General features: G+C 47.0%; 12 protein-coding genes across 12 annotated transcripts; 6 read left to right on the top strand and 6 right to left on the bottom strand.

Moving 5' to 3' along the window:
* The first annotated feature begins 40 nt into the window (after nucleotides 1-40).
* On the top strand, nucleotides 41-1,218 carry BO79DRAFT_288771 (M50 family metallopeptidase). Its single transcript, XM_025688719.1, has 4 exons — nucleotides 41-296; nucleotides 363-725; nucleotides 791-835; nucleotides 900-1,218. The coding sequence occupies exons 1-4, from the start codon at nucleotides 120-122 to the stop codon at nucleotides 1,107-1,109; spliced, it is 795 nt and encodes a 264-aa protein (XP_025537767.1). The 5' UTR covers nucleotides 41-119; the 3' UTR covers nucleotides 1,110-1,218.
* Nucleotides 1,219-1,452: 234 nt separating this feature from the next.
* Nucleotides 1,453-2,176, bottom strand: BO79DRAFT_238860 (uncharacterized protein; the record flags this gene model as incomplete). Its single annotated transcript, XM_025684855.1, has 2 exons — nucleotides 1,453-1,920; nucleotides 1,979-2,176. 2 exons carry the CDS (start codon nucleotides 2,174-2,176, stop codon nucleotides 1,453-1,455), a joined length of 666 nt encoding a protein of 221 aa, XP_025537766.1.
* A 424-nt stretch (nucleotides 2,177-2,600) lies between these two features.
* Nucleotides 2,601-3,247, top strand: BO79DRAFT_269906 (uncharacterized protein; the record flags this gene model as incomplete). The annotated part of the gene is made up of 2 exons (XM_025687251.1): nucleotides 2,601-2,632; nucleotides 2,752-3,247. The coding sequence occupies 2 exons, from the start codon at nucleotides 2,601-2,603 to the stop codon at nucleotides 3,245-3,247; spliced, it is 528 nt and encodes a 175-aa protein (XP_025537765.1).
* A 204-nt stretch (nucleotides 3,248-3,451) lies between these two features.
* BO79DRAFT_230135 (fungal specific transcription factor domain-containing protein) lies at nucleotides 3,452-5,559 on the bottom strand (the record flags this gene model as incomplete). Its single annotated transcript, XM_025684081.1, has 4 exons — nucleotides 3,452-3,859; nucleotides 3,914-4,202; nucleotides 4,257-4,683; nucleotides 4,743-5,559. The coding sequence occupies 4 exons, from the start codon at nucleotides 5,557-5,559 to the stop codon at nucleotides 3,452-3,454; spliced, it is 1,941 nt and encodes a 646-aa protein (XP_025537764.1).
* A 931-nt stretch (nucleotides 5,560-6,490) lies between these two features.
* On the bottom strand, nucleotides 6,491-7,709 carry BO79DRAFT_269900 (l-allo-threonine aldolase; the record flags this gene model as incomplete). The annotated part of the gene is made up of 2 exons (XM_025687250.1): nucleotides 6,491-7,191; nucleotides 7,241-7,709. 2 exons carry the CDS (start codon nucleotides 7,707-7,709, stop codon nucleotides 6,539-6,541), a joined length of 1,122 nt encoding a protein of 373 aa, XP_025537763.1. The 3' UTR covers nucleotides 6,491-6,538.
* Nucleotides 7,710-8,476: 767 nt separating this feature from the next.
* BO79DRAFT_269898 (AMP-dependent synthetase/ligase) lies at nucleotides 8,477-9,779 on the top strand (the record flags this gene model as incomplete). The annotated part of the gene is made up of 1 exon (XM_025687249.1): nucleotides 8,477-9,779. Exon 1 carries the CDS (start codon nucleotides 8,481-8,483, stop codon nucleotides 9,777-9,779), a length of 1,299 nt encoding a protein of 432 aa, XP_025537762.1. The 5' UTR covers nucleotides 8,477-8,480.
* Nucleotides 9,780-11,856: 2,077 nt separating this feature from the next.
* Nucleotides 11,857-12,821, top strand: BO79DRAFT_269894 (uncharacterized protein; the record flags this gene model as incomplete). Its single annotated transcript, XM_025687248.1, has 4 exons — nucleotides 11,857-11,909; nucleotides 11,942-12,301; nucleotides 12,384-12,528; nucleotides 12,582-12,821. 4 exons carry the CDS (start codon nucleotides 11,857-11,859, stop codon nucleotides 12,819-12,821), a joined length of 798 nt encoding a protein of 265 aa, XP_025537761.1.
* A 741-nt stretch (nucleotides 12,822-13,562) lies between these two features.
* Nucleotides 13,563-15,267, top strand: BO79DRAFT_269889 (MFS transporter). The gene is made up of 4 exons (XM_025687247.1): nucleotides 13,563-13,688; nucleotides 13,744-14,127; nucleotides 14,192-15,054; nucleotides 15,107-15,267. Exons 1-4 carry the CDS (start codon nucleotides 13,620-13,622, stop codon nucleotides 15,258-15,260), a joined length of 1,470 nt encoding a protein of 489 aa, XP_025537760.1. The 5' UTR covers nucleotides 13,563-13,619; the 3' UTR covers nucleotides 15,261-15,267.
* Nucleotides 15,268-15,572: 305 nt separating this feature from the next.
* On the bottom strand, nucleotides 15,573-16,201 carry BO79DRAFT_198177 (Rieske (2Fe-2S) protein; the record flags this gene model as incomplete). Its single annotated transcript, XM_025681321.1, has 2 exons — nucleotides 15,896-16,201; nucleotides 15,573-15,824 (listed from the first exon to the last, which is right to left on the bottom strand). The coding sequence occupies exons 1-2, from the start codon at nucleotides 16,166-16,168 to the stop codon at nucleotides 15,573-15,575; spliced, it is 525 nt and encodes a 174-aa protein (XP_025537759.1). The 5' UTR covers nucleotides 16,169-16,201.
* Nucleotides 16,202-16,621: 420 nt separating this feature from the next.
* Nucleotides 16,622-17,696, bottom strand: BO79DRAFT_152184 (putative 3-beta hydroxysteroid dehydrogenase/isomerase; the record flags this gene model as incomplete). Its single annotated transcript, XM_025678679.1, has 2 exons — nucleotides 16,622-17,205; nucleotides 17,276-17,696. 2 exons carry the CDS (start codon nucleotides 17,694-17,696, stop codon nucleotides 16,622-16,624), a joined length of 1,005 nt encoding a protein of 334 aa, XP_025537758.1.
* Nucleotides 17,697-19,343: 1,647 nt separating this feature from the next.
* On the top strand, nucleotides 19,344-20,524 carry BO79DRAFT_269881 (NmrA family protein; the record flags this gene model as incomplete). The annotated part of the gene is made up of 3 exons (XM_025687246.1): nucleotides 19,344-19,407; nucleotides 19,459-19,947; nucleotides 20,016-20,524. The coding sequence occupies 3 exons, from the start codon at nucleotides 19,344-19,346 to the stop codon at nucleotides 20,522-20,524; spliced, it is 1,062 nt and encodes a 353-aa protein (XP_025537757.1).
* Nucleotides 20,525-26,126: 5,602 nt separating this feature from the next.
* Nucleotides 26,127-27,787, bottom strand: BO79DRAFT_198175 (t-SNARE syntaxin). Its single transcript, XM_025681320.1, has 4 exons — nucleotides 27,250-27,787; nucleotides 27,019-27,200; nucleotides 26,409-26,972; nucleotides 26,127-26,359 (listed from the first exon to the last, which is right to left on the bottom strand). Exons 1-4 carry the CDS (start codon nucleotides 27,497-27,499, stop codon nucleotides 26,324-26,326), a joined length of 1,032 nt encoding a protein of 343 aa, XP_025537756.1. The 5' UTR covers nucleotides 27,500-27,787; the 3' UTR covers nucleotides 26,127-26,323.
* Between the last annotated feature and the right edge of the window lie 175 nt (nucleotides 27,788-27,962).

Raw genomic sequence — 27,962 nt, 5'->3', positions numbered from 1 at the left:
CTGCCTTGTCTTCATTCTTTTCTTTGAATATTTGTTTTGTCGCATATCTCTATTCTATCTATTTCCAGCCTTATCAAACAGTCCAACTCAAATCAACTCTCGTTAAGTTCATCGCAACCATGGCACCTCACTACATGGTCCTCGACCAACGGGCCATCGACCACCATATAATGAAGCGCGATCTGAGTGTTACACACGCCCAGGCAGTAACGTTAGGAGTGATGGCAGCGTATGTGGTTGTTATTGCGCTGCTTTGGAATTTGCCGTATGTGCGGTGGTCGTTGTGGCCGTTCAAAGTAATACCTACCTACCCCCTTCCAAACCAACCTCCTACCCAAGAAATAATACTAACAAATGTATAGATGCTAGTAATCGCCTTCCACGAATTCGGCCACGCCATAACAGCCTGCTGCACAGGCGGGCGCGTGAAATCCATCTCGCTCGACCCGCACGAAGGCGGCGTCACGCACATGCAAGGAGGAATGAGCGCCGTGACATTACCTGCTGGATACCTGGGGTCGTCGATTATCGGGTCGCTGTTGATTTTCGCGGGCTTTGATATCGTCGCGAGTAAAGTCGCTAGTATTGTTCTGGGAGTGTGCTTTTTGCTCACGCTTTGGTGGGCGCGCAGGGATTGGTTGACTATCATTACGATTTTGTTGGCGGTCGGGTTGTTGGTCGCTTGTTGGTTTATTGCCCATGGGGAGGCGTTGAAGTGGGTGGTGGTAGGCTCCCTTTCTTTCTTGTGATTATTGGGGTGTTAGGGTGGGTTGCTAACTGTGGGATATAGTTGTTTATTGGGGTGATGTCGGCGCTTTATAGTGTTTGGGATATTGTGAGTCTTTTCTTTGTCATGTTCGGTGTGTGCTTTGATAGGGGTGTGTGCTAACTGCATTTAGTGCGACGACCTTATCCTTCGCAAAGTCAACACGTCCGATGCTAGCCAGTTCGCTAAGAGATACGGAGGATCTTCGCAGTGCTGGGGTGTTATCTGGTCGTTCATTTCTCTTGCTTTCATTGCGATCGCGATCATTGCTGCCATTGCTGCGTTCCGTGAGTCGTTTAGTGAGCAGGAGAAGGATTCGCAGCATTTCATTCCAACTCGGTGATCGACGGTGTAGCCTGATTTACGTTTTCTTCTGATGAGTTATGAAACGTGGAGTCATGATGGGTGATAGGTCTGAGGCGAGACTAAAGTTTCTCGGTTAATGTGATACCACTTTGTTTTTGTTTTAGTCGTCTGCTGGCAGATAAAATGTATCAGGATTGAAGTAACTCCGGACAAATGCTAGGATTGTTTGTGCCCATGACTAACAGACTCCGTACTACGGCGGGTTACCGAAAACGGCCTCGCAGTCTGGCTACGGAGTACTGCAACACCAAGTCGGCCCATCCGTTTGCAACAGTGCAACCAATCATTTGCTATCCACAATTCTGGAGACACTGGTTAACTCAGAAGGAGTCGTCCTCCTCTTCTTCCACTGGATCTCGTTTCAAACGGATCTTCATCATCTCTGTCCCCTCAGGAAGGTCCAGACTATTGCCCTCGCGATCGAAGTAAAGCCTCCAAAGACCCTTCACTGCCTTATCATCATCCAAACCCAGATCCTCGTACTCTTGCTCCCTCCGCACATCATCCGGCAATCGCACTGCCAGCCACTGCTCATTCCCCTCCAAAGTCACATATTGTTCGTCTTCCGTCCAGTCGAAGGGACCGCACACGTTCTCCTCGCTATCCTTTCTGTTTCCATAGCTTAATTGCTTTGTCTCCTTGTCCAGATATACCCACCGCGCGAGGGGCGGCTCTTCCGGACTCATTGAGATAAGGCCGGCCGAGTTGTCTTGTCCGAAAGCTGGGTGTGTGTAGTACTGTCCATTGAATGGGGCCATGCTAGGGCTTGGCTGTTTGATGATGTAAATCTAATACATTCAGCAACCTGTCATGCCAAAGCTCCTCAAAACTGTATGTCAAACAAACCTTATAGTCCTTGTCAAGATACACTTTAGCATTGTGGACTTGCTGTCTTTGAGTCGGCGTTCCCGTGGTTTCCTCACAGGTGGCTACCAGATGACATCGTCGTGATCGTGATTCGGCTCTGCGGCTTTCCTCCTGATCTCGAGCACCCTTCGTAGCTTCATTCAGCCCTATGATAGTGGGCACTAATGTTGACATCATGACCAATGAGAACACCATGTTGGGCAGCTTGGATTCTGATGATCTGCTGGTTGTTCGAAAAGACGTAAAACTGCTATGCAAGTATCATAGACTCTTGTTGGGAACAGGTCTAGTTCTGCTGCGACTTTCATATATTCTCGGTCACCCCGGTGAAGCCCGTCTGCGGAGCCCCTCACTGCATTCCATCTCCTCGGCAGTGCCGATGCGACGTTGGATGACATATTGGATGCCGCGTGTGCAGCAAAGTTAAGGTGTGAATGAGTAGCACCTTCGCCGGATGCGGAAGACTTCTGCTGGAACCGGCATCATGCGGATATCCAATTCATAGGTGGATCTTTTAAGCCCACTGGTGTCCATTACATCCCACCATGTAATGCGGCGAGCCTAATCGCGGATAAAAGGGTCCTCCTGTAACTCTTAGAACATGGGTGACAGAGGTCCAGAAGACACTGCAATGTAAGTTTGAAGAATTCATGTCAAGGTAGCCTTACCCTTTTCTCCCACCGTTTGTTGAGATCGCTCGTGTCATGAATAGAATAAAGACATTTGGCTAACACATCTTTACAACCTTAAAGCGAACAACCACCTGGAACGTCAAGCCCAACAGAAACTTCGCCCTCCACTCCAAAACCACCAAAGCTCAACAAGCGACGGAAGTCGAAGAAGCTTTCAAGTCCACCATTAGAAAAAGTGGATTCACCACAGGGGGACCAGCAAGGACCTGGAGAGAGCCCACCCACAGATCCAACAGCAGCCCCAGCCGATCAAGGGCGTGATCAAAGCAATTCTCAAGAACAGCCACAAGATACGGGATCAAAGATGACCGACGCAGTAGGAGATGTCGGCAACTTGACAAAGGGCGTCGGCGACAAGGCCGGCGGCGTCAAGGACACCGTCAAGGAGATTACCACTGGTGGTATGAACATGAACATCGACGATCCGGATCTGCAGTGGGAGACGCCGGAGAAGAGCGGTAGCTTGCAGATCCGAGTCCGACTCAATTTGCGTGCAAAAGTGCAGCTTAATCTCGATGCGAGAGTTAAGGGTGAGGTTGTTATAGGGCTTTTGTGAAATTGTTGGTCGGTTTCAATGCTATCGAAACAGACGTTAACCTCACCCGCACAAAGCTATACATTACATAGCAATGTAATGATAATTGACGTACTGCTCAGTAGTTTCAATATGGGGTTGTAGGATGCACGGCTCTTGTATCTCACTGCTGTGGCTGGCAAACTGGCACAACAGCATTTCTGTAAGCCTGTTCGTTCCAGGCAACTATAGCACGATGGCCGAAGTGTCAAGCGCCAAATCCCAGTTCCCAATCTGACTGAAGAAGTTATCGATATTGAGGTCACTGTCAATTCCAGAGGTAAATGGAAACGGTGTGCTGTTCGGCATTTGCTGTACTTCCATATCTAAAACTGCCAACTGGCCGTTTGTTGGGTCGATTATCTCATCCAAGATCCGGGACAAGATTCCATGGGCCCGTCTGCAAGATTCACCGTTGACTTCTCTTCGATTGATGCTTCTTTGAAGATTTGAGACAAACACAGCGAGGTTTTGTATAACTTCGGCTCGAGGAATCACCTTAATTTCCGGATTGGAAGTGTTGAATGAAGGATGCAGGTGCTTCAATAGGTCCACTGCCAGGATACTGGCTCCTGGTAGCCCGTAATAGAGCATCTTCCGAGAAATTCAGTTGTGTATCAAACAAAAAAGACAATTAGTAGCACTTACAGGCCAAGATATATCTCGCTGCATGTTGGACACCTGATCAGAGAGCGACACTACCTGCAAGACTGTATTCAGCAGTGACCTCGAAATCCTGTACAATGGCTCCCGCGTCCACTCCGTCTCGTTCAAAAGCTTTCGATGCAATAAGAAGCATGTGTATTTTTGATCCATGTATGTAGTCATCACAACATATCGCTGAGGAGGAGGTATGTGCTGAGATCCAGTGATTTCGTCGTACTTGAGATCTTGTGGAATCTGGTCCCATACAGCTTCTTGTCGAGCCAGTATGTCCCTATCGAGGTTTGATTAATAACTTAGAGCTTACCGGAGAGCAAAGAGTACTCACCTTGCCAAAGCCTCATTTCCAATAGAGAGTCGCGTACCGAGACAAAGTCCAAGTATTTCCTCCCGAAACTGGCTGATAATTAGCTTTATCCGTCTCCAGGTTGCACCACGAAATTGTCGATCCATATTCCAGCCGTTCGCATCGACATTGCGTAATGCATTATCTAGTTCGTCTCCCTCTAGCAACAGTATCTCGTCGTCAATATCAGCGGGCATGGTATTGGCGCAGTAGGATCCCGAAATTCTGGGCGGGCGGCCGAGGAATGTACTGATTGTTTTGTCCATTGAATATATCTGGGCTGCGTATCTCCTTCTCAACTCAACTTGGTAGAAAGGATAGGTTGCCTCGAGTCCGGAGTCCTCCTGGTGAAGTCCGAGCGCGAAGAACATGCTTGAGACATCGCCCATGCAGCGCCATAATTGGAAGCCTATACAATCAGTATATAGTCCCTACGAACCAGTATCGAGTCTATCCGATGCCACTTACTCATGTCACCGTAGACCAGGTTCTTCAAGCAGGCATTCCCATAAAGTAACCATAATGCTTGGGGGCTAACACAATTGTAATTGTTACAAACGGCCGTACAATAATCGACACCTTCAGCGAGTCGATGAATGAAATCCGGCTTCTGGTCAGATCGTGATGTTTCTGAGGGTTTGCTTCGTTTATTGACGTCATATTTGAGTGACACTCCAAGGATGGCAAGGACGAAGCCAATGATCTCCCATCTGATATTAGGCCCAGTGAACAAGGTGTGATAGTCCTCCGCCGGCAGAGTTGTAAAGGCATCTAAAGGCTTGGCAGTGTTTGCGAACAGAGTCACAACAAGTTGTCTCAACCGATTGCCCCTAGATCTTTGCATAGTATCTTGTATCGATTCGATACAAGCCTTGATAAATGGATGTGGCACCATGCACGTATGGGAAAGCTCGAGGTATCTGCAAATACTGTCTGCAAACCCTGGAAACTCGAACAGCAAATTCAACACCTTAGTACCCTCTGAAATCTGTTTCTCTGTGTACTTCTCCTGATAGTTTGGACAATCTGCACCGGAAGAAAACTCCTGGGCAGAGAGCTGCCCCAGATAGCGACCCACAACATTTTGATCGTCACTGATAATTGCTGGGAAGGCTGTCGAGCCGAAGAATTGAGTATCTGCTCGAGGAATAGTCCTGACTGTTGATGATGAAGATATGCTCTCTCTCAGTGAGTTATTACGAGCGGGCAGGGATCTCAGGCCCGAAGAGCCCAAGGGCCGCCTTTTCGGCCGTCCAGACTTAGGCCTGTCGCGCGGTTTGGTCATCGGCGCAGGATGATAAACACAGCTATTTTCTTTCTGACGGACGACACATCTGTCGCAGACGGGAGTTTTGTGGTCGCAGCGAATCTTTGATATCCGACAAGGCTCGCACGAGCAAGGCTTTCCATTGCGTCTGGTTGAGACTGAGCGCCGAGAACTCATATTGAATAACTAAGTCAGAATGCCATCGATCCTCTTAGAAAGGGAAGAATCATCAAATTTGAGCACAGATCAAGCAGTAGAAGAAGGCTTAATCCTTTGGACTGGAATTGATGATGCCAAGCTGTTTTACCTCAGGAGACGCAAACACACGAGCACAATCCGCAGTGCTCCACAAGTAAGAAACAGGGTAAATTCACGGTCGCCAAATACAGTAGTGGATTTCAATTAGTCACATGACAGAACCCACTAGCAGATAAGCCTTATTTTCAGGGACCCCAAACTTTAGCACGGTGGATGTTTGTCTTTAAAAGAAAGTCCTATCCTGCAGTTTTTTCTACGTGTGAATCGGCGCATACCAGAGTACCCAAGTGCCAAGCATGAGGATGTTCGTTCCTTCTGTCAGCTAGTAGATCGATTCATCGTCACCAGCGGAAGATGTGGGGGTTACCCACCGTACGCATTAATATGGAGGGACAAGTATAAACCTTTAAGACAATATCGTGATTAACCAAGAAATTAGTAATTGGAAGTCCTTCTAAGCATTATCAAACTACATCTGTATGGCCGTTACCTATTACAACGATTGAGGACTGGAGATACTGCTACGTAACGGTAATATATATTTGGCCGGGTGATGTTACAGTTAATTTTACTAAGTAGTCTGAAGAACAACTCAAGTAAGAAAACGTCACGTAACCATTTCCAGGTAAATAAAATGGAGCACTTTACTTGATTAGATATGTATACAATAATCCGATGGAAGAGTTCTCGCCTTATCCACAGTGACAGTTGCAAGTTTCTTCGGCACGTCGCCCGATTCTCAACAATTCAATGCAGCCCTCATCGCAATTTCCAACTTCTTGATGGCGTCGTCAGAAATCTGATAATGCACCACCAACCGCCCTTCTAATCGTTCTTTCTCATGCACCTTGAGTCCCAGCTCCTTTGCTACCCGTTGGAATGCTTTCTTGTCGACCTTGCCATCGTTGAGATTCATCCACATCATGTTCGTCTCCGTGGGTCTCATTAAAGACCCACCTAGGCGTTCCCACATCATAGAAATATACTTTGCTTTCTCCTGACACCGTTTCAGCTTCCCCCCTAAGAACACTTCCTTGAGTGCAACACACATGGGCGCCGAGATTATCCCTGTTTGACGCAGTCCACCACCGAGAAGCTTACGCATCCACCTCGCTCTTGTTATGAACTCTGTGTTCCCCACAATCACAGATCCAATGGGTGCTCCCAGACCCTTGGTAAAACATAATGAGACGCTGTCGAAGCACTCGCAAAATTGACCAAGAGTACCTGCGCCCGCGACAACAGCCTCCCATAGCCTTGCACCATCAAGATGCATGTGTACCGGTGGGTCTTGAAGTTTAGCCCATGCGGAAATATCTCGGATTTCGTCGAGGGGCATGACTGTTCCGAAGAGTGTATTCTCGAGGCTTATAACGCGGGTGGGACAGTCATCTATGCACACAACATTAGCACACGTGTATTAACATGTAAGTCCACTCACAGATATCCTTCTTGAATATGAAGTGCTTTTTAATATCTTCTAGCGTCAAATGATGGCCATTTGCTGGGATGACACCGTGAATGAGAGCGCCACAGAGAGTCGCTGCCCCACCTGCCTCCATGTTGAGGATATGACTGCGATGGTCCGCAAGGATGGAGTATGGTGGGGTGGTGAGGGCTGTCCGGAGTGCCACTTGATTGCTCATAGTCCCAGAATAAGTAAGAAGCGCTCTTTCGTGGCCTGTCAATTGAGCCATCCACTCCTGGAAATAGTTAGTGGTTGGATCCTCCATCATCTCGTCGTCTAGAAGTGTTGTGTTGACGATAGATTCGAGCATGCTCATATTCGGGGAGGTAACAAAATCAGACCGGAAGTCGTAGGCGGCTCGACCGGGTGTACTCCAATTGTTTTGTGGGAGGCCGACATCGTGTACCTCTACTGGGTGTTCGGTCTGGCGGACAATTGTCATGGCTGCGTATGCTGGGAATTATTGCCCAGTCAAAAAAACCTATAGAGTTGTTTGAGAATTGTAGCGAGGATAATGAGGGTGTACATCGTCGTTCATTTATTATGCCGCTGTCGGGCAAAGTACGTGTCGGCTTTTTATCTTTTCGCACCAGTTTAGAGCTATTTCTTCCCGAAAGCTTCACCATAATCACGTCAGAGCCCTGAGGACTTTTTCTATGCGTGTAAGAAAAGCGACGCGTCAGATAAGAAATAATCCTGCACGTAAGAAACAGCTATGCACGTAAGAAGATCTGCGGCGTTGAAGCGGGACTCGAAGTAGCTATTTAGGTCTTCCTCCGCTGCAAGGTCATACATGGCGCATCAAGGTTTGATACAATGGCCTAATATGGCTAAGTCGGGGTAAGGCACCATGCACATGTCCATAAGAGTCCGATGAGGTGCGAGCAAACCACCTTGGCCTCAGGTGAATGTCTGACAGAGTCTGGGGTTTCCGATGTCTCCATGGAGTAATAACCACACGCTCGGAGTAAACTGGGAAAGTCACCAGCTCCCCCACATTATGCTATGGCCAATAATCGGAACGCCGAAACTCTAAGGGGGGTTGGTAAGGCGATGTCATAGTACAACGGCGAGCAAGATATTGCACTTGAAAGAGGGGTAATAGCAGTGGGGACATATATAGGAGTCGCCTGAGCAGTCAATCCTGAGGGCATATGTCACCGTTCGAATCAACGAAAGCTCCGTCCTCTGCCAATTTCACATGGTAATCACAATGTCATCTCATCGGAAGGATAACATCGGCGAACTCATCGAATTCGCACGTTCCCATTCCCCGTTTTACCAACGCGTTCTTGAACATGTTCCGACAGGCGCCAAAAGTATTTCTGACCTTCCTGTCATCGACCCCGACGAATACTGGAAGGCGAACACGTCCAATCCCAATGGGGTAATGACTCGGCCTCTGATTGATGGCACGGTCATGCGCAGTGGCGGTTCCACTGGCACTCCCAAGCAAGTTGTCATGACCAAACAAGAGCTGTCAACTCATGGCAAAGTCACCGCCAACGCGATGGCTCATGGCTGTGGCTTCCTCCCTGGCGACCGTGTGGCAAACATGTCCTTCCACGGCTCTTTGTATGGGAGTTTCATGCTCTTGAATACAGCGCTACTCGAACTTCCTATACCAATTGTGCACTTGCCTATTAGCGGAAACGAATCCATTGACATGATGGCCCACTATATGAAGAAATTTGACGCTACTGTCCTCATTGCCAACGTTTCAACCACGCGTCGTCTGGCGGAATACTTCACTTCCATTAACGAGACTCTTCCAAGCCTTCGGCTGATCCTGTACACGGGCGAATGCTTTACCAAGGAGCTCCGTCCGGTTTACCGTGCAGCCTTCCCGAACGCCACCATTTATGTCCGCGAGTACGGCGGTATCGATTTTGGACACGTGGGCATTCCAGCACAGCCCTTCAAGAATGAAGATGACGACATTAAGCCCATCTACAAAGTCTTGGCGCCCTTGGTTATCTTCGAGATCTTGGACGAGGATGGCAATCCAATCATTACACCCGGAGTCAGGGGAAACGTGGTCATCACTAGCTTGCTGAAGAGGCAGCAACCATTGCTTCGCTACCCTGTTGGTGATATTGCTTCTTGGGTTGATTACGATGCGGAAACATTCTACATCCACGGACGTGATGCTGTCAGCATTAAGATCGCCACTACACATCTACCTGTCGCCTATCTCAGAGAATTGATCGTGAGGGTCCTTGGTCAAGGGAAGGCCTCAGGAAGCCAGTTTGTTGTGCGGCTTCTGAAAGAGACCCACGAGCAGGCGCTTGTCTTGAGGATTGTCGCGCCAGAGCCAGAGAACGCATCCGTCATAGCGAATGCGTTTGAAGAAATCTTGTGCCAGGAGAGCCCTACCTGGAAGAAGAACCGGAAAGTAAAGAACATTGCGCCATTGCAGATTGAATGGATCGAGGGCAAGGACCTGATTACGAATGCCGGCAGCGGGAAGTTACGCGACATTGTTGATGAGCGGTTTTCGAATGGAGTATGAAACGTCTACGTACAATTGTCATACTTTGCCAAGGCTGAGGGAAGTAGACCTATAACATAGCGAAATATATCAATCAACAACTGTAGTGTTGCCAAAAGTACCCACAGGGAATTCCTCTCTTCAGCACTCTATCGACTATAGGCTAAATTAGGCTAATAAATTATAGTGTCGCAGACCCTTGTTTCGGACGGACTAGCACCTCAACTCGAACCTTCCCACGTAGGACGGCTATGGATTGCAAATCTCCCCGTTGCTGTTGCCGAAGGTTGGATCAAGCAATGTCCGAAACGTTTTAGCCAGTGCTTGTTTACTCTGCTCAGTATGGACCCTTAGTCCACAGTAGCCTAGACACTTGCTAACCAAAGCCACATAATCATTTCCCTATACTCCTACCCCGCTCCTGCCGCTTTTGTCTGGCCCCCATCCTGAATCCTCTTTCCTTATGTCGAATTACCCGGAGAATCCTTTGGTTTTATTATTTCAGCTGGCGTGGGCGATCGTCACACCAAACTTGGATTGTGATGCGACTCCAAATATCTGCCTTGCATGGGCAAAACAAGTGGCAAACCCTCATTCAGATGATCTCTTAATGTGCCCAGAAAATCATCAGCACAAGTCTGGATCTCTTCAGATGAGATAAAATGGCGCGATTTTAGCGGCGGGTTGGACCGCCCGATCAATATACACAATATCGACGAGCCTATCCGCCGATGGTGATTAATACGACCGAATCACTAAAATGGCGACCATGGATCGGCTGCATCATGCAAGGGTCGTATGAAGCGGAGGAGCAGGGTCATCTTGCTTAGGCACGTGCTGCGGGCAGTCACCGGCGCACTAGGTATTTCCCTGTTGGTAGGAATAATCCGAAGTCTAGATTCATCAAAACTGGGCTAATATAGACTAGGTCTCGTCGAACGTTCCTCCGCTGCAATTTGCACTAACGAGAAGGGTCCTGCTTTGATAGATAGTACTTTGTCAGGATCAACCGGGCAGACGGCAAGACTGCCAAGCGGCTGACGCGATCTTCTCAGCAAGGCGCTCAGTCTTGCCCACCATCACCAGAGTTGGTACGCAAATAGGCGTACAGGATACTAATTTTGCGGCAGGTGGGGGCTTTTTCATGTCGCTACTGTGTCCTGACCGTCCAGACCGCTCTAGTATTGGCTGATCTAACCGGGAAAGGGATCTGGGCAAACATCTGGAATGCCCCCCAGTTTCAAGTTGGGCCAATCAATGTAGCTTTCTCATAGTACTTGAGAAAACGTGCGAGAACTTCTCCCCGGTATTGCTAGGAGACAGAGATATTGAGATTCTCATTACCCACCTGCATTTATAATGGTATGCGGCTCCTTATTGAGAGATGGCTCTTATCGCCTCACATTGGTCTTTCCTGCTTTATGCTCGTCACTCTTTTGGGAATAACTACTATCTCCAAAGGAGCATGTTTGTCGGGGCTTCAGCCAGTTTTGGATTCTAGGTGTTGCTCTTGTTGGGTGGGATATTAGTTAGCTGATGGGTGTGCTGAATTTAGGGTAGACTTCGGCTTAGTCCATTGCCGATCAATTGTTCAAGTCAAATAGTGGTATGGGTATATTTCATGAAGGCATATTGGCCGTTCAACGTGCATACAAACTGACCAGCTTCATCTGAGCTTTCACAGGAACTGCGGGCGCAGAATGTGCTTTTTGTTTCACAGTGTATGATATTGTGGACGAAACTACCCTCGATTGTGTTCATATCCAGCAATCATGACGCGCACGCCCTCCAAAAGAATTGGGATGGTTTTCCCAGGTCTAATAGGATCTACAATATTCCAATACGCTAGTATGATTACGCCAAGAAGAGCAGGTTATACACCAGCTGCGCCGAGTATTTATTTCTGGGTGCTACTTCTAGGAAGGCTAATATGTAAGCTATATCGAGTCATCACGAATATTAGCAAGGCTGTACTTACCTTTTGCATTCATATAGTCTCAAAGCTCAATAACAGCTTGCGGATTTGACTTCTCTACCCCTTCAATTCTACGATGGACTCATTCCTGGACCCCAGTATGACAGAGATCAGATTACAGCCATGTCCATCACAACGAAAAAGAATCCAAAACCGCATGGCGCAGCGGAAATTTCGTGAGTCAATACGAATTCTTCCAACTATCGAGGTTCCATCTAATAGTTCTGTATCATCCTATAGGCGAAAAAGCTAAAGCCCAGAAACAATCACATCCTCCAGACAATCAAGCCAATACCATTGGTAATGGAAAAAGCCACGATGCACCGCCCAATCTGCCGTCACGGATAATGGACCGTGAGCCCCACGATAACGGGTATGCATACTTGACATCGGGGAACCATGTTGGACCTTTGTCTGCATTCACCTGCAGTATTCCAGGCCTCCTGGCAGACAATGTACAAGAGTCCAATCACAATACATGGGAAGATGCTCTTTTCACACTACCGGAAACTATCGAACAATCACCATATGATTTGCAGACATCAAGCCTTGAAGAGCAATTTTTCAAGTTCGTATAGCTTCCTCCTAAACAGGATCGTGCATATATCGTTCATTATCAGTTCGCTTACCACGCCTGCCCCAAAATATAGGCCTTGTCCTCCTACCGGAGCCGACTGCGGTATCCTTGACCCCAATTTGGCGTTCTTCGGTAAACCACAAGACCAACAGAAAGGGCAACGTCCAGAGGAGAGGCATAGATGCAGATCTACAATTGATACCTGTCATTGTGATCGTGTGGGTATACTCTTGATCAATATATTTCTTCTGGGACTAACCACCCCATCAAGGGACATCCTAATCCACCGAAGCACGCCCACAGAATCGTTCAGTACCAAAGAGCAAAGTTATTATATCAGACCGAACACCTTCTCGAGAAAGTTGAATCTCTATACGATGTCGGCATCTCGCTTGGTGTTTTGGTAGACAATCACCACCTTCGGGATCTTATTAGGAGAGCGTTAGAAGGATTTCGTTCCCAGCGGGGTTTGGAAACGTACAATCGTGCTGAGGAACACCTTGGGGTGTAATAGGTTAGGGGCTTATACAGTATATGGATATTTTCGATGATAGTTTTCTGGATGCTTTCAATCGCACTACATAGGGGAAATGTTTCTCCTGCTTGGTACTTGACTTCTCAGATACACTATTCCGAATCTTCGTAAAAGAAGCCAATGGGGCTTGGAGCAAGAGGTTGGCACTTTCTAAGCTACCTGAATTATCCTACTTTCTCCGGTGACATCTCAAATATACCAAGATCTTTTTGACTGCAATATGAGATAGTGTTTCTCAGGTTGGCTCCAGAGCGGTTTCGAACCCAGTTTTCCAAAGCGTGTCGGTGCCTTCCAAAGGCATCACCTCTGGTACCTATTAAACTATTTTCCCTCAAGAAAAAGTCCAAGACCTTAAAGCAAGCGGAACCGACTTCCAAGCAATGATGTGTCCATATTAGTTAGTACTTAGTGATGCATTGGGCATTGGTGGGGTTTGCTCAAGGAATAAAACCAACCTGATCGGAATGAAAGCGTGGACCTTGAACTCCGACCATGCAATTTCATTCCGACGGAGTAAATCGATGCTCGGAGTTCATTACCCACGAACGATCAACAATGACATTGCCAGATCTACTTTTCATTCCGTCTCATTCTGCACATTAAATTTAGGGATTTAATTGAATGCTAAATATTGAAATATCACTGGAACAGAGATACCTTGCTCACGCTAACTTGTTCGATCAACGTTCATTTCCGTCTTCATTTACCCAGCTCCCTGTCGGAGGTTTTTTCAGGGTTTAGACGGAGAACTGAGCGCGCACGGAATAGATAAAAATGGGCCAAGATGAAGAAATTATCAAGCGGGAAGAGTGTGCGAGTGATGGGAGTACCGATGATAAACTCGTGAGTGTGTCAAAAACTATGCCCAAATTGAAGATATTATACTAACGACTATAAGGTCACCTGGGACGGGCCTGATGACCCAGAGAATCCAAAGAATTGGTCTACTCGTCGGAAGTGGCTAGCAGTGATCTCAATCTCTGGCTTCGTTCTGATGAGTCCGCTTCCAACTACTATTGTCTCTCCGGCGATAGACACCATCGCTGAAGAACTTAATGTCACAGTGACAGTTCAGAAGCCTATGGTTATGTCAATATTTCTCCTCGGCTATGCCATTGGGCCCATGTTCATTAGTCCCTTGTCTGAGATTTGGGGACGGACACGGGTACTACAGTCATTCAACTTTGTGTTTCTGGTCTTCAATACTGCGTGCGGTGTGGCAAGGAGTATTGAGCAATTACTTGCCTTTCGGTTCTTTGCTGGACTGTTTGGAAGTTGTACTGTTGGTGTAAGTTACCAATTTCCTAAAGTAATTATTCTACGATGATGCTTAGCTTCAAGTATAGATCGGAGCTGGAACTCTCGGAGATCTGTTCCAAGCCAAAGATCGCGGTAAGGCCATGGCAATTTACAGCATATTCCCTCTTATGGGACAAGTCTTGGGCCCTATTGCCGGGGGCTTTTTGACAGAGCGCACGTCATGGCGTTGGGCGTTCTACGCAACGTCCATCATAGACGGCTGCGTGCAGCTCTTCGGACTTCTCTTCCTCGACGAGTCATACACGCCCGTTCTTCTACGAAGGAAAAGAGATCGACTCGCAAAAGCAGGAGCCACAGGTCTCTACACAGAACACGACTTCCCAAGCGACTCTAAGCTTGAACTGATTCGGACAATCATGATCCGCCCAATCAAGCTCCTCTCAACGCAACCCATAGTGCAAGTCATGGCATTGTACCAAGGCTACCTCTACGGCAACATCTACATTCTCTATTCCTCCATTGCAGTCCTCTGGACAACCCGCTACCACGAGAAACTAGACATAGCATCACTCCACTACCTTGCACTGGGCCTAGGAACAGCCTTCGCAGCAGAAGTAGCAACCCACATCAACGACCGCATATTCCGCATTCTAACTAAACGGAATGGAGGAAAAGGTCTGCCTGAGTTCCGCATACCCATCATGATACCTGCTACTGTTGTCCTGTCTATCGGGCTGTTCTGGTACGGATGGAGTGCGGAAGCCCGTATATTCTGGCTGATGCCGGACATTGGCATTGCACTTTTCGCGGCTGCGGCGTACATATGCACAGTCTCGAATAATATCTACGTGGTGGATACTTATGGGCGATATTCCGCTAGTGCTCTTGCTGCGACATCAATGCTGCGATGTCTGGCGGGCTTTGTGTTTCCGTTGTTTTCTCCATATGCGTGAGTTTCCATCTTCCCTGCGAGCGGAGTGGCATTGCTGACAAGCACGTAGATATGAACGGATAGGGTATGGCTGGACCTCAAGCATACTGGGTATCATCGCACTGTGCATTGGCCTGACGGGTGTGATATTCATTTGGAAGTTTGGGCATGTATTAAGGAAGAAGAGCCCTTATTGTGCTAGTCGTGATGTTGATGATTGTTGAGAGTCGATGAACCCGGTTCTATTGATTCTACTCGAACAAATTGGAGTCAATGGGACAGCCTTCTGGAGTAGTTTCAACAGTGGTCTATTAAAAAAGCATTCTAGTCAGACGTTATAGAATAGAGATCTCGCTTGCAGCTCCCAACCCCAGCATATGCGAACATAATCATTCTTCTGCAGCGGACACTCCATTCACCAGCGCATGAGCTTCTTGGGTCCAGCCCAAGCATCATTCTGGCGGTGCCTATACCGCCAACCATACCATAAAATCTAAACGGGGACTCTAACAAACAAAACCAACCAATCCTTCCAATTACCCAATCCGCTGCTTGCGTCTCACCCAAACTTCCTTCTCATCACCCCCACCCTCCTTTGGATCAGACAGATCCCGCAACTGCACCTCCCAAACCTTGAGCTTGTAATTGCCCCGATCCGCCTGCCCAGAGAAAAGATCAAACGACCAATCATGCTTAGGGCACGTTATCCCCGCACTCAGCGTGATCCCAAAATCCTCAATATCAAACAGGCTTCCCTGCGACAGTGGGAATGAGGAATGCGGACATTGCTATACCCCATCAGCATTTTATACCAATTACCGTGTCAATGATGGCTGATTAGCTAATTATTCTGACTTACATGATCAATAGCATGAACCTTCCCCTTATACTTAAACACAAGTACCTGATCTTTCAGATCATCAAGCGGACCATCAATCTCCGCTTCAACCGGTGCGGAACTTGACCCTGGCGTTGGGGTCTTCGGTATCGTAAAAGCCTTGCATTGCGATGTTACCCGACAATCGCCATTGTTTTCCGGAGAGTCTATGTCCGGGAAGTCGGAGGTGAGGCCGATGCGCTGCCAGCCGCCTTTTCCTCCGCTTGTTTGAGATCGGGAGAAGAAGGTGAACATGGCTGGTTGGTTGGCTGGTTTGGAGGTTTAGTGTGGAATATATTGCATGGATGGAAGGGGGAATTTGATGTGCTGCATGGATTGGATCGTATCGGATATCGGAATCGGATATGAAACCTGGCCCATGCTAATTTCTCGCCTGACCCGTGCTAACCGCTTTGGGTGATTATATAACCGATAATGAATATAGATCTGATCGGACCAGGTCAGGTCAGCTTTTATTTATTCATTCATTATTATTTATATTATTACAGTTCTCTGGGTCTTTCCTTTTCTTTTTATATAACATAATGGCTTAAAATAATCTATCTTTTGCACTGTATGTGCACTGTTATGCCAATGTCTACTCAATATAGTCCCTTTGATGTAAAATAGAGTATTGTTTCTTCCTGTAGGAATAAAAAGCAGCCTATTTACTATTATATAATGCAATAATGTACCACTCTCTACCTCTTAGAGGTTACCTTGGCTGCGCAGCTCGATCTGCTGGTCAATAATATCCCTGGTCATCTGCTCGAACGACCGCCACTGCATCCCCAATTCTGTCTCCGCCTTGGTCGTATCAACAGGCCAAGACGACTCTCCAGAAATATCGGTTGAGATCTTGAAGCCCAGGTGCGGGTACTCCTTCTTCACGATCTCTGCCACGTCCTTCCAATTGAACTTCTTCCCAGCGAGCAAGTACGAGGACCCGTCCGGGATATTGTCGGCCAAGGCCTTGACATGGGCCTCGGCAACATCGTCGATATGAACACCAGTGGTACTGATCATGGGTTTCCCACCGGCAACGGTGAGGAAGAAAAGGCCATTAGTGCCACTCAGATCCTCGGCAGTGGTCTGGAGGGCATTGCGTCCAAACACATAGGCAGGGTGAAGAGACACAAGGGAAAAACTAGGGTTCTCGGTCTTCTTGAAGTCCCAACTTGCTTGATTTGCGAGAAGCTTAGATGCATGGTAGAGCTGCATGCTCGTTGCTTCATCGCTGGCACCAGTCAAGTCAGCAGTCTGATCGACTGACAAGTCCCAGTCATTGTTCTCTGTCGGGTGCGGTCAATATCTAGCCAGAATACTCAAGTCAAAAGAATGCATCCAGCTCTGAGGGCTCACCTTTAATGACCCCTTCCTTGGGAAGACCCGTCATAGGTATCAAAGCGGCAATTGAGGAAGTAATCACCACCTTCTTAATGCTGCTAACTTTAGCAGCCTCCTTTAGGAGAGCCGTGGTGCCCTTGACGGCTGGGCCGAAGTATGTGTCAGGGTTGGTTCCATGGGGCAAGGGCGAAGCGATATGCAGCACATATTTAGCCCCATCTAGCTTTCCGGCAAAGGAAGACTGCTGGGTTATGTCCGGGGCGATGACAAATTCGATTCTGTCTTCATACTCAGAGAGTGCCGCCTTGAGTTTAGGAATCTGTTCTTCCTTGCGAACGCTCATGCGCAGACTATAGCCAGCTTGTAGAGCCTTGATAGCAACGGCACTGCCGATGAAGCCAGTTGCTCCAGTGATAAAGATGAGATCGGAGGACATGGTGATATGATCAGATGTAGGGATTTGGGAATAGTCTCAAGAGGGGGGCTCTGAAAAAATGTGTGACCGAAACAGATGTGATGTAAGATATGTGGAATTATCGAGCCAGCTTGTTGGTTGCGTCTCCGTTTCAGGCCTTGTCCTCTCACAATTCAGATACCCTTTATACTCTTGAAATTATGTTCTATACGGCTTTCATGTTCTATACGGCTTACATATTCAGAAGAGGATGATTATCAACCAGAGGCTGATTTGAAATGTTAGAATGCTGTACACCATATCCCGAGGTACATTTCGGACCAGATAACTAATCATGAAATCATGAAACGATTAACGTTCATTACGGGTTGGCCCGCCCCTTCAAGTTAACCTTATACGTAAAACTAGTATTGACTATCTGGACAACAATTCCATGTAAAGTGCGTCGAAATCTCCAGAATTTGGCAATGCACGAGGAGCATTAAACTCACGATAAAAGCTTTAGATTTTGGTCAAATTCGAAGTATTCATGGAGTAGTAGAGTTTTTACAGTGGATTTCGATAATACACACGTCTATTGTCCGGAATATCGAATTCGAAGGAAAGCTCTGCCACTATGCATTTCAGCCTCATCAGTGATACGGGTAGTATTTAAGAATCCATCCGTAATTCTTTTGTAGTTTTACCCTATCATATCGTATGCCAATATCTGCTGGAAAGCGAAAAGTGGGGTTGAGGGAGCAATTTGGGGACATTAGAAACGGGTAGTTCGGGAATATCACTAATCACAGTTGCAAGATATTTTCTGGTGGTTCCACATATTTCTTATTAATACCTTATCCGCTGAAGTTTGAGCCTATGCCATAAGGGTTGTCAAAGAATGTTCTACGAATAAGTTCGAACGATTATTAATACGGCTGTGGCTTTGACTGACTCGGCGGGGGGCAAACAATGGAACTGGGAATGTCTCGTCATCACCCCGACGGTTTATGCCATCACAAGTGTCAACTTTTGGCAAGATTGATGAAAGTTTTCATGATAATATGATTCATAATAGAGACACCTATCTATGTATACACAGTATGCATCGATGCTCCGTTGATTCTACTCCATGGTGGATAATCAATTGTTCCCTTCTTCTACATGCTCGCCCGCTGATCGGTTGATTTGTGATAGTATCTACGCTCAGCTGTTTGTGCATCAAGCATCAGCTACAATGATACCCCTCTTCAGAGGTGATTGGGCGGCAGAACCTAGAAGAGCATGCCAAGATCGATTGATTCAACTGATACCCTTAATGTCAACTAATTATAGCGATTCTGACTCAGTCCCCGGTTCCACCACTAATGTGGAACCACTGGGAATACTTTGGTGATTACTATTCATGCGAACAGTCGGTGGGATGAAATAATCAATCCGAACAACCATGAATCAAAGATTAGAGTGTCTCCGCCACTCGCACGACGAGATCGTTCCAACTGTGGGGAAAGGTTCAGATTGAGACGATTAATTATCATGTAAAACACTTTGGAATCATCACCGAGAAAGGTGCTAGCGAAATCAAATAGATCAGACACAGCTGCACATCCTGAGGATGGTCAAGCAATTATCATTACATCTGGACATTAGTCCACACAATTGGGGAATAATCAATTTTCACGAAAAAGGATGAGAGAAATTCTGGTTATCGGCGGAACTGGCGCTCAAGGCCTGCCGGTCAACAAAGATTCATGTCATAGCAGCTTTTTACCTGGCCTTTTGGGGTATACCTGACTTGTGATAGCCCTCTCCTCGTGCGGAAATTTCTCTGTCCGAGTGCTTACTCGAGACGCAAAGTCTGCTCGGGCGCAAGAAGTTGGACAACTTCCTAATGTGTCCCTGATTGAAGGCAGACAGGATAACCAGGAAGATCTGCATAGAGCTTTCAAGGGTGTCTACGGGGCATGGGTCAACACTGATGGCTTCACCATCGGTGAGAAGAATGAGCTATTTTACGGCTGTCGAGCTTATGAAATCGCGAGGCACCACAGAGTGCAACACTATGTCTATGCTTGTGCAGACTTCGCTCTCAAGCATGCGGACTGGGATGAGAATTACCATTGGGGCCATAATGATGCGAAAGGCAGAGTTGCAGAATATATTCTAGCTCAAGGTCAGGCTGGTATGAAAAGCTCTGTGCTTACAACTGGCCCGTATATTAACATGCTCTGGGATGGCATGTTTGTCCCTACTCAAGAATCTGATGGGACATTTGTTTGGGCTAATCCCGCAAGTATGTTTCACTACCTTACCTGATATGACCTCTACTAGTGACTAACTATGACGGTACTTCGGGCACAGAATCTGGCAAAATACCTCTTATAGCTCTAGAGGACGTTGGACATTATTCTCTTTGGCTCTTTAACAATTTGCCAGAATCCGCGGGGATGAATCTCAAAATTGCAACAGATGAAGTTAGTTTTGCGGATATAGCGGCAGCCTTCACTGAGGTGACAGGGAAGAAAGGTATGCATCGGTATGTACCTCTTGAAGAGTACCTACCCACGGCAGAGCCTTTCCCAAATGCTCCAGCCAATTTTTACGCCGGTCCAAGTGCTGTGACGGATGAATCAACGATGACATGGCGCGAAAACTTCTCCGCTTGGTGGAAATACTGGGGAGAGGGCCGGGCTGAACACCGAGACTTCACCCTTCTGAATCGAATTCACCCTAATCGTATCAGTTCACTGAGTGATTGGATGAGAATGGTTAACTACGACGGGCAACGAAAGAATGTGCTGAAGGGAGTTGAGGACCTGAAAAGAGCGGCCGCAGTGATGCAGCAACAGCAAGCAGGTTCTTCGGCCTAACCTTAGGAGCTAGTAAAATCCTGCCTAAGCGTCCATCTTCAGTCATCCGTGTGGGATTTGTTCGAGGTTTCCACACTGCAAATTACTGCTTCAATGTGAGCGGATGTGGAGGTGTATCTAATGACTCGGGTATCTCAATTTGACACATAGACATTGCTCTTTCTTGGCTTATTTAGTGTGTACTCTTTAGGTTGTCACACCAGGTGACTGTCGTACACAATCGGATATCATGGAGAAAGCGGCTAATGTTGTTTCCGCTTGGGTTTGCGTGGGGTATGTATTTTTATAGGGCTTGGTTGAGCTGTCGGATATACAAGGTGGTACAATTATTTTGAGCACTGTTGAATTGCATGAAACTAATTACACGAGGCTATTCCAATGTATTGAACCATAGTGTTCTTTTAATTCGGGTAATAAGTAGGCTGGTATGGGATAAGAGTATGTAATAATTTGGAAACCACAGCTAGTATTCTCATTCCAGGCGAAATGACAACGTAAATATCTCTTTCACGACAATCTCCTGTGTGGAGGTTCCCCTGGCATCCCAATAATCCCCAAGCACATAGACACAAGAATAGCTAGTATCAACCCGCTTAAAAAGAAGAACGAATTGAAGTCAAATTGGAGCTCGGAAAACACAATGCTAGCCTGGCACGGAGATACTGGCCCAATTGCCCACATGACCATGGCTGATTGCATCTATAATTACACCAATGTGTGTATAGCATTTAGTAGGTTGAGCCATCACTATATCGGCTCAATTGCTCCCTTTTGGTAGGCATTTTAGACTTGCAATTTGTCATCCGTAGAGTGTGAATAGAGGAATGCTTTCAAAGCAAACAATCACTAATATACCATTTGTCTTAGAGTAGGCCGGAGACATGGACGAGCTATGTTAGTAGATCCACCCTATAGTTTCCAACTAACTGTTTCCAAATTCTTTTTTTCGAATTTCTTCTAGGAGCACCAATATGTCCACAGTGTATTTCACGGTTACTGTGTCGGGTGTCAGAAGGAGTACCAATAGTATTAAGCTTATATAAGTATATAAACGGCCTGTGCCTGAACTCAGAGTGGACCATCTGGTGATGTGCCACGTCAGGTGTCGGTGATTAACTGGAGAGACAGTCCGTCTTTCTCTTCTTTGGATCTCAGAGATGGGCTTTGCCAATCGGGAAATGGGCGATGTGTCGGTGAACGTGGATGTGGACGTGTCCTAGCTCTTTGGTTGCAGATACCATGGACACGATGCATTCATTGAGACGATATTTTGTAACTTTAATGGTGATACCAAGTCACCGAGTGTGATACGCTGCTTGGCAGGATATGCTGTAGTTAGGTAGTTATGTTCTGCGCTGGTATCTTCGTCCTGCTAAAAGAAAGTAGCCTAGATATGTGTTTGCCGGATTGCGTTAGATGCCATATCCTGATCATAGAGCGATACGCTGTTTGGCTAGTATCTTAAATGAACCAATGTGTGTCGTATTCCCCCGACGGGATGAACTTCATTGTCTTTCAACTACATCATGGATGAACCGAGATTATCCTTCTCCTATTTTTCCTCTGATGAATGCTAGCACGTTCCTCTCCAGAGTATGTAAATGTTCGTCAATATTTTCCACATGCCTTCTCTATGTCTCCTCTAATGTCGACATCATAAGGATCGTATCTTTTCATTGTCATCAGGCTAAGCGGTGTTGTTAAATCCCTGGCATTCATGTAGCTTGCATGGTATCCATTTATCATTGATAAAGCTCTTTATTCAAACGGCCATTATTTGCTTGATCTTCTATGGCCCCTGCACTTTTGAATGTCGAATAGTCTTCTGCGTTTGCGCTTCTGAACTCGAGAAGTCGGCCTTACTTGCTAGGGATGTGAGATTAAGAATTGACGGGCTGGGATGTTTTCTTCCGCTAATGTGTCCTGTTCCTCTCTGGGTGGCATTCTGCTAAACTTGCCGTTTGCAAGTTGAATAAAAGCTCGCGCGACCCCGAGGATATAGCAGACAGTCAATGGTCTGGAAGGCAGAATGGGAAATGTTTTGGACCATCTCAGCACCTTCTGACATACGTTGAAATGGCTTCGATAGTATTGTTGTATCTCCGTCTACCATGGCCTTGGATTCGGTACCTGGAGATGGTCCGGTGTACTTAACGTATACTATTCTGTGAGCCCGGTGTATTATTGTATCTCTTAGGTTGAGCCAGTCTGGCGAACGCCTTCACGCTGTATGAATAGATGGACGTCGTTGACAATCTTTGAAAGCGCTTGATCAACTCCGGCTTTAGTTGCCATTCAACAACTCTCCAACTGTCAGGCGCTCTGTTCCATGTCTTGTAAGTTGTGCGCAATCTTCCCAGGCTTTGTGGTTCAATGGTGAGATTCCAAGAGTTCCATGCATGCAGGATGGTTCGTACCGCTATAGCACACCCCCCGGCAAGTGTGTTCCGTTTTGCCGGTTCACTACCAGATACACTGGCACATATTCCTCTGCGGTGAGTCTGCCCTTTTGAATAACATTGTAACTGGGTCACGATGGAAGCACTCGCAGCTAAGCTCAACCGTTCGTACAATATTCCTTTCTCGTCACCGCCGATACAATCGGGAGACGCAGGACCGAGTACAGGACCATTTCTCGCCATAAAATGGTGCCACGGAACATAAAGGCGACAATCTGCTGGGGCTGCTTCTGGACTCTAGTTCAGATTGATCTTGTTGAGCTTGTATATCAGTAGGGTCTAAATCCTCTCGTCGCGCCCTTAGCTCCTTGAACATCACGAGTGCCGGGATTGTTACCGTTGTCATTTTCCAGCCCTAGAATATGATCAGGGTTATCGCACCGCCAAGCAGCAGGACGACCTCCTTGGCCCGCCTGGTTTCTGGTAATGTGAAGATTCTTTGACTTGCTGATGGGACCAAATATATCAGCTGTAAGCTAGGAATAGCAAACCCTTTTCTTTTAGATAATCTAGAGATCCTAATAGCAGGGCAACAGATCATGTGTCAGACGATAGAATAGCAACCTGTGTATGAGTTCTTGACTTCTGGTTATTGCTGTAGACTCAAGCCGCCTTTGACTGAGAGATATCGATTACCAGGTCATAAAACCATACATCGAAATGAATAGATCTTGACATCCGTAGATATACCCTAGATGATGTCGAAATTTCTCCTGCTTTCAACACATGCTGCGGTGTCGTCATATTCCCTCGTATCCGGGCAGTGCGGAGCGGCATGCGAGCGCTGGACATGGAACGTCCTGGAGAGTAAGCAAGATATGGGAAAAGCAGCTTCGACGATGTAGAATCTTCAGAGCCGGTTACCTCTTCTCCCTGAGTAGTGCGTAATACTGTCTTTTCGGTAATCGCAGTGTATATCAAGGATATTTCTACATCTAGGTTCGTAGAGTGGCATTGGACGACCAGTAAAGAAAGCGCGTTTGATTGATGGCAACTTTCTCGACACATTCTCGTCGATCGAGGTGCTCTTTTCATCCTTTGTGGTGAGGACATGCAGCTGTTATATGCCATAGCTATCAGTTCTGGATATCCATCGATTTGGTGATTTCTGGATCTAGCTCTGACCAGTATAGCTAAGGGAGATATAACTCTAAAACCAGTGTCCTAGTGATTGACTAGATCCTAATTGAGAGGCCTAAGGATTGTCGGTATGTATGCGTTGTCCGCACAGAGTAGTCACTAAGGCAGTGATCTATGCAATTTCCCATGATGTCTCCGTTTACTCAACTGCAGTATCTAGCTCAGGTCATGGTAGCCAAGCAGTTTGCCTTGAGTGATCATTCCGTGTTGCTTTGTTATTAGGAGCCCAGGTTAGCAGAACAGGGTCTTTTGGGCACAGCACGCCATTATCTCTTATGAAGACACCACAGACTATATCACCGCCTTGTATTCCATGAATCTGCTTATCAGGGAAGCAACATACCATGAACATCCCGGCGTACTGGCCACACATGTAAGGATGGTTGTGTTTAGCAGAAGCCTGAAACTTATGAGTTACCATATGAACCAAGAACAGCGAGAATGTTCATGCTCAGCACGCAGCGCAGAACAACTAGGGTTGAAATTTGCATCGAGAGCTGTCTTTTCAATCATGAGCGTGGGCTTGGAACTCAAAAAATCGACCCATGTGACTGAATATATGATAGAATTCAACCCAACCCAAACCACCCCAAGCGCTAGGTGCGCTTTTCCGCAGCAGAAGCTTTCTTATGACCGCGCAATACTTGTCGTCACCGACTAACCTATGCTGCTATGAAGCATTAAATGGCCTTAAAAGTAGCCCATCACGGTATTTCATGTATAGTAGATGTCATGTAGATCAAACCCGCGGACGATGCCACGTCTGGCGTTTCTTTGGGTATAAGCCCTTTAGATGACCAGGTGTCACACTCACCGCGCACCGTTGCAAGGTATCTTCGTCCGAGGCAGTCTTAACAGTAACTCCTCAACATTAACAATGTTAAAAGAGACGATACTCGAGGTCTACTTGACCTTCCAAGACACGGGGTCCTTAAGTTTCGTTCAAGACAGATTGACACTCTCCAGGACATGATTTTTAGCATGAATACGGAGCTCCTAAACATGTGCTTTCGAAATATTATCTGTGATTCACATCTTTTCTATGATGGAGAGATGCGGGACGAATTCGGCCACAGCCATCGCCTAGTTATTGTCATCGTTGGGTTGTATGTTCGATTGGAGTGGGTAAGCCCGAAATTCAAAGTAGACAATAAACATCAGTGCACCTATAACTGTTAAATTGTTCGAGTTGCAAGATCCATGAATTTGCTGCTTGATCACTGAAAAGTGGCTTTCTCACACCATCTGCAACGCTATAAGTTTATTAGTTGTTGAATGATGTGATTCCTAGTAGTTGTTGTAGCCATATGATCTGGTTTTCGTTTTATTCATACCTCCACCTAAGCGGCCACCTCCAGATGTCTGTGATGATCCGTTTGCCGGAGTCTGGGCACCTGTGTGCAAACGTTGTTTCAAATAGATACAACCTCTTTCCCCTGTGGAATCATGGATGATCAAGTGGAGCTTCGGACGGGCTATCCACTGTCATTTTCTGATGTATGAGGGCATGGAATACGGAGAGTATCCAGAACATAGGGTTCTTTCAATGATGTAGAGGAGATTGATATTTCTTCGGGACTCTACTTCATATGGGCTAGAGTGGTTAATTGAGTTATTGTTTGTATCTAAAAAATAAACTAGGCTTTGAAAATATGATAGTATTTGCTAGGACAACCGCGAACTCGGGGGTCAACAATTTGTGAGATTGCTTGATTTTATATCTGTTACGAATAAAGGCCAGTTCAAGTTGTTGGTTGGCAGGGAGGTTGTCAGAATGAAGAGAAAGAAGAAGAGAAGAGAAGGGGAAAAAAAAAGGTTTATATATACTATAGGGTAGGTGAATAGATGATTCTTCTGGGAATGATAGCAGCAGAATGCACTGTGAGTCATACATCTGCTTCATCTGTACCAAAACTTAGTGAATCGGCTCAGCATCCATTGAATCAAGCAATCAAATAGAATAACTCAAGGAATGGGAATAAAATTGATCTAGTCAATCATGGACCGTATTCACATCAGGCCATCCGAAGCACATAAAGTAAATAGTAGAAGATCAATCATCAGATCTAGCCACGGCCAAACAAGGTAGCAGACAAGAATGCAAGGCTAAGCGACAGAAACGGTTGCATTATTCGTTCAGCACAGCAGGACGAACACGAACCAGTATTAATACATTATAGTAGAAAAGAATAGGGTGTGTCTATCCCGATATCAACACCCAGAGTAGGAAGAAGATCTGCACAAGTTAGCTGCCATTCGACCAGCAGGTTGCAGGATGAGCTTACCATTAGGACGCCAAACATCTTGGCGATGAGCCACCGGTTCCCGGATACCCGCGTCCAGTATTTCAGTAACTCGCGATGCGCTCCCTGCACGTTATCGACCACGTCTTCCGTGTTGGCGTCTATCCGCTGGATCATGTCGGACTGCTCGCTGACCATCTGCGCAAGCTGACCGAAAATACCACCCAACTCGCTGATGGTGCGTTCAATCGCATCAATTGCCTCGCCACGCCCTTGGATATAGGCGTTGCTCGTCTGGGCTTCCTCCATGACCAATAGTTGCTGATCTGAATGCATAGAGGGGCGGCCGAGTGGAGATGGGTTCGAAGGTTCCAGAGTCAGTAGATCGGAAGCACCGCCCGGCTGAGGCGTCCGCCGCCCGGATGTGTTGTAGAGCGGGGAATCGGAGCGCTGCGTATCGAGGGCGGAATGTGTCTTTGAGGATACCGAGGACACAAAGTTTTCGGTTCTGGATCGCGAGGCCTGGATGTTCTTTGTTCGCACTTCAAGCACATCTTTGAAGTTTGCTCCCACATCCGCCAATTTTCCTTGCAGCATGACAACCACCTAATCTTGTTAGCTTCGTATCGGTCTTGATGTGTGTCGTACGTACATTGTCATTGTGCTCTCCTTCCTGGTCCGCCTTCGACCGATTGCTCTTGGGATGTTGTGAAAGTGTAAGCGCCTGCAACGAGGCGATTTGCTGATTCAACGAGGCGAGATCTTGCTTGATCACGAACGTCAACTCCGAGATCTCAACCGGTCTGTCGTCAAAGAGCGTTTTTCGCTTGGCCACTGCGGACAATGTTAACTTCATTCATCTAACCGTCTGAAGGTCACTCACACTCGGCCAGTCTCTGCAGCTTAGCTGTTGTTGCCGTAATCCCTCGTCCAATTTCCACAGCTCTCCGGGCAAACTCAGACCTTCGTTTGCCACCCTGCCCATCTGCGGAACCATTTGCTTGTTTCCGCTGCGCATCTGTCAAAAGAGCCTGGCGCTGTGCGCTAGCTTTGTTGGCGGCCATGCGCTTCTGGGCTTGACCCAGAATGGCGTGGAACTCGCCGGTACGATCTTGAATGGACGGGCCGGTCATTGTGTAGGTGGATGTAGGATAAACGGGGATTAGATGAAAGAAAGATGATTCGGTAGTCGGTCGCAATGCAAGCGAAGATGTACAGGGGTATAGCCGAATGCAGAACGAATGCGCGACGTGAGATTCCACGGAATCGATCTAATCGATAAGGAGACAACTGGAGACGTGTCCGTTGAGTGGTGGCGGTATAGCTAAGGTAGAACGAGAGCGGAGAGGCATAGATTGAAGGTAAAGTGGGAGTATTACAAAAAGGCCATATCAATCAACCGAGACCAGCATCGACCACCGTAGAGGCACGGGGAGAGAAGACGGAGAGAGAGTGGAGGAGGAGGAGCGAGAAGCCGACGTCGCCAGCCCGTCTTCCGTCCGTAATAGGAAAGGCGGAGGCTCAGCCACGTGCACCCCAGCCACTCCAGTTTTCTCACTAGCCACAGGGGCAGCACCAGCCACCGGGTGCCCCAGG

This window comes from Aspergillus costaricaensis, assembly GCF_003184835.1.
Source record: "Aspergillus costaricaensis CBS 115574 unplaced genomic scaffold BO79scaffold_23, whole genome shotgun sequence".
NCBI lineage: Eukaryota > Fungi > Ascomycota > Eurotiomycetes > Eurotiales > Aspergillaceae > Aspergillus > Aspergillus costaricensis.
Note: the sequence above shows the minus strand (reverse complement) of the source record. Positions and strands in the feature narration are given on the sequence as shown.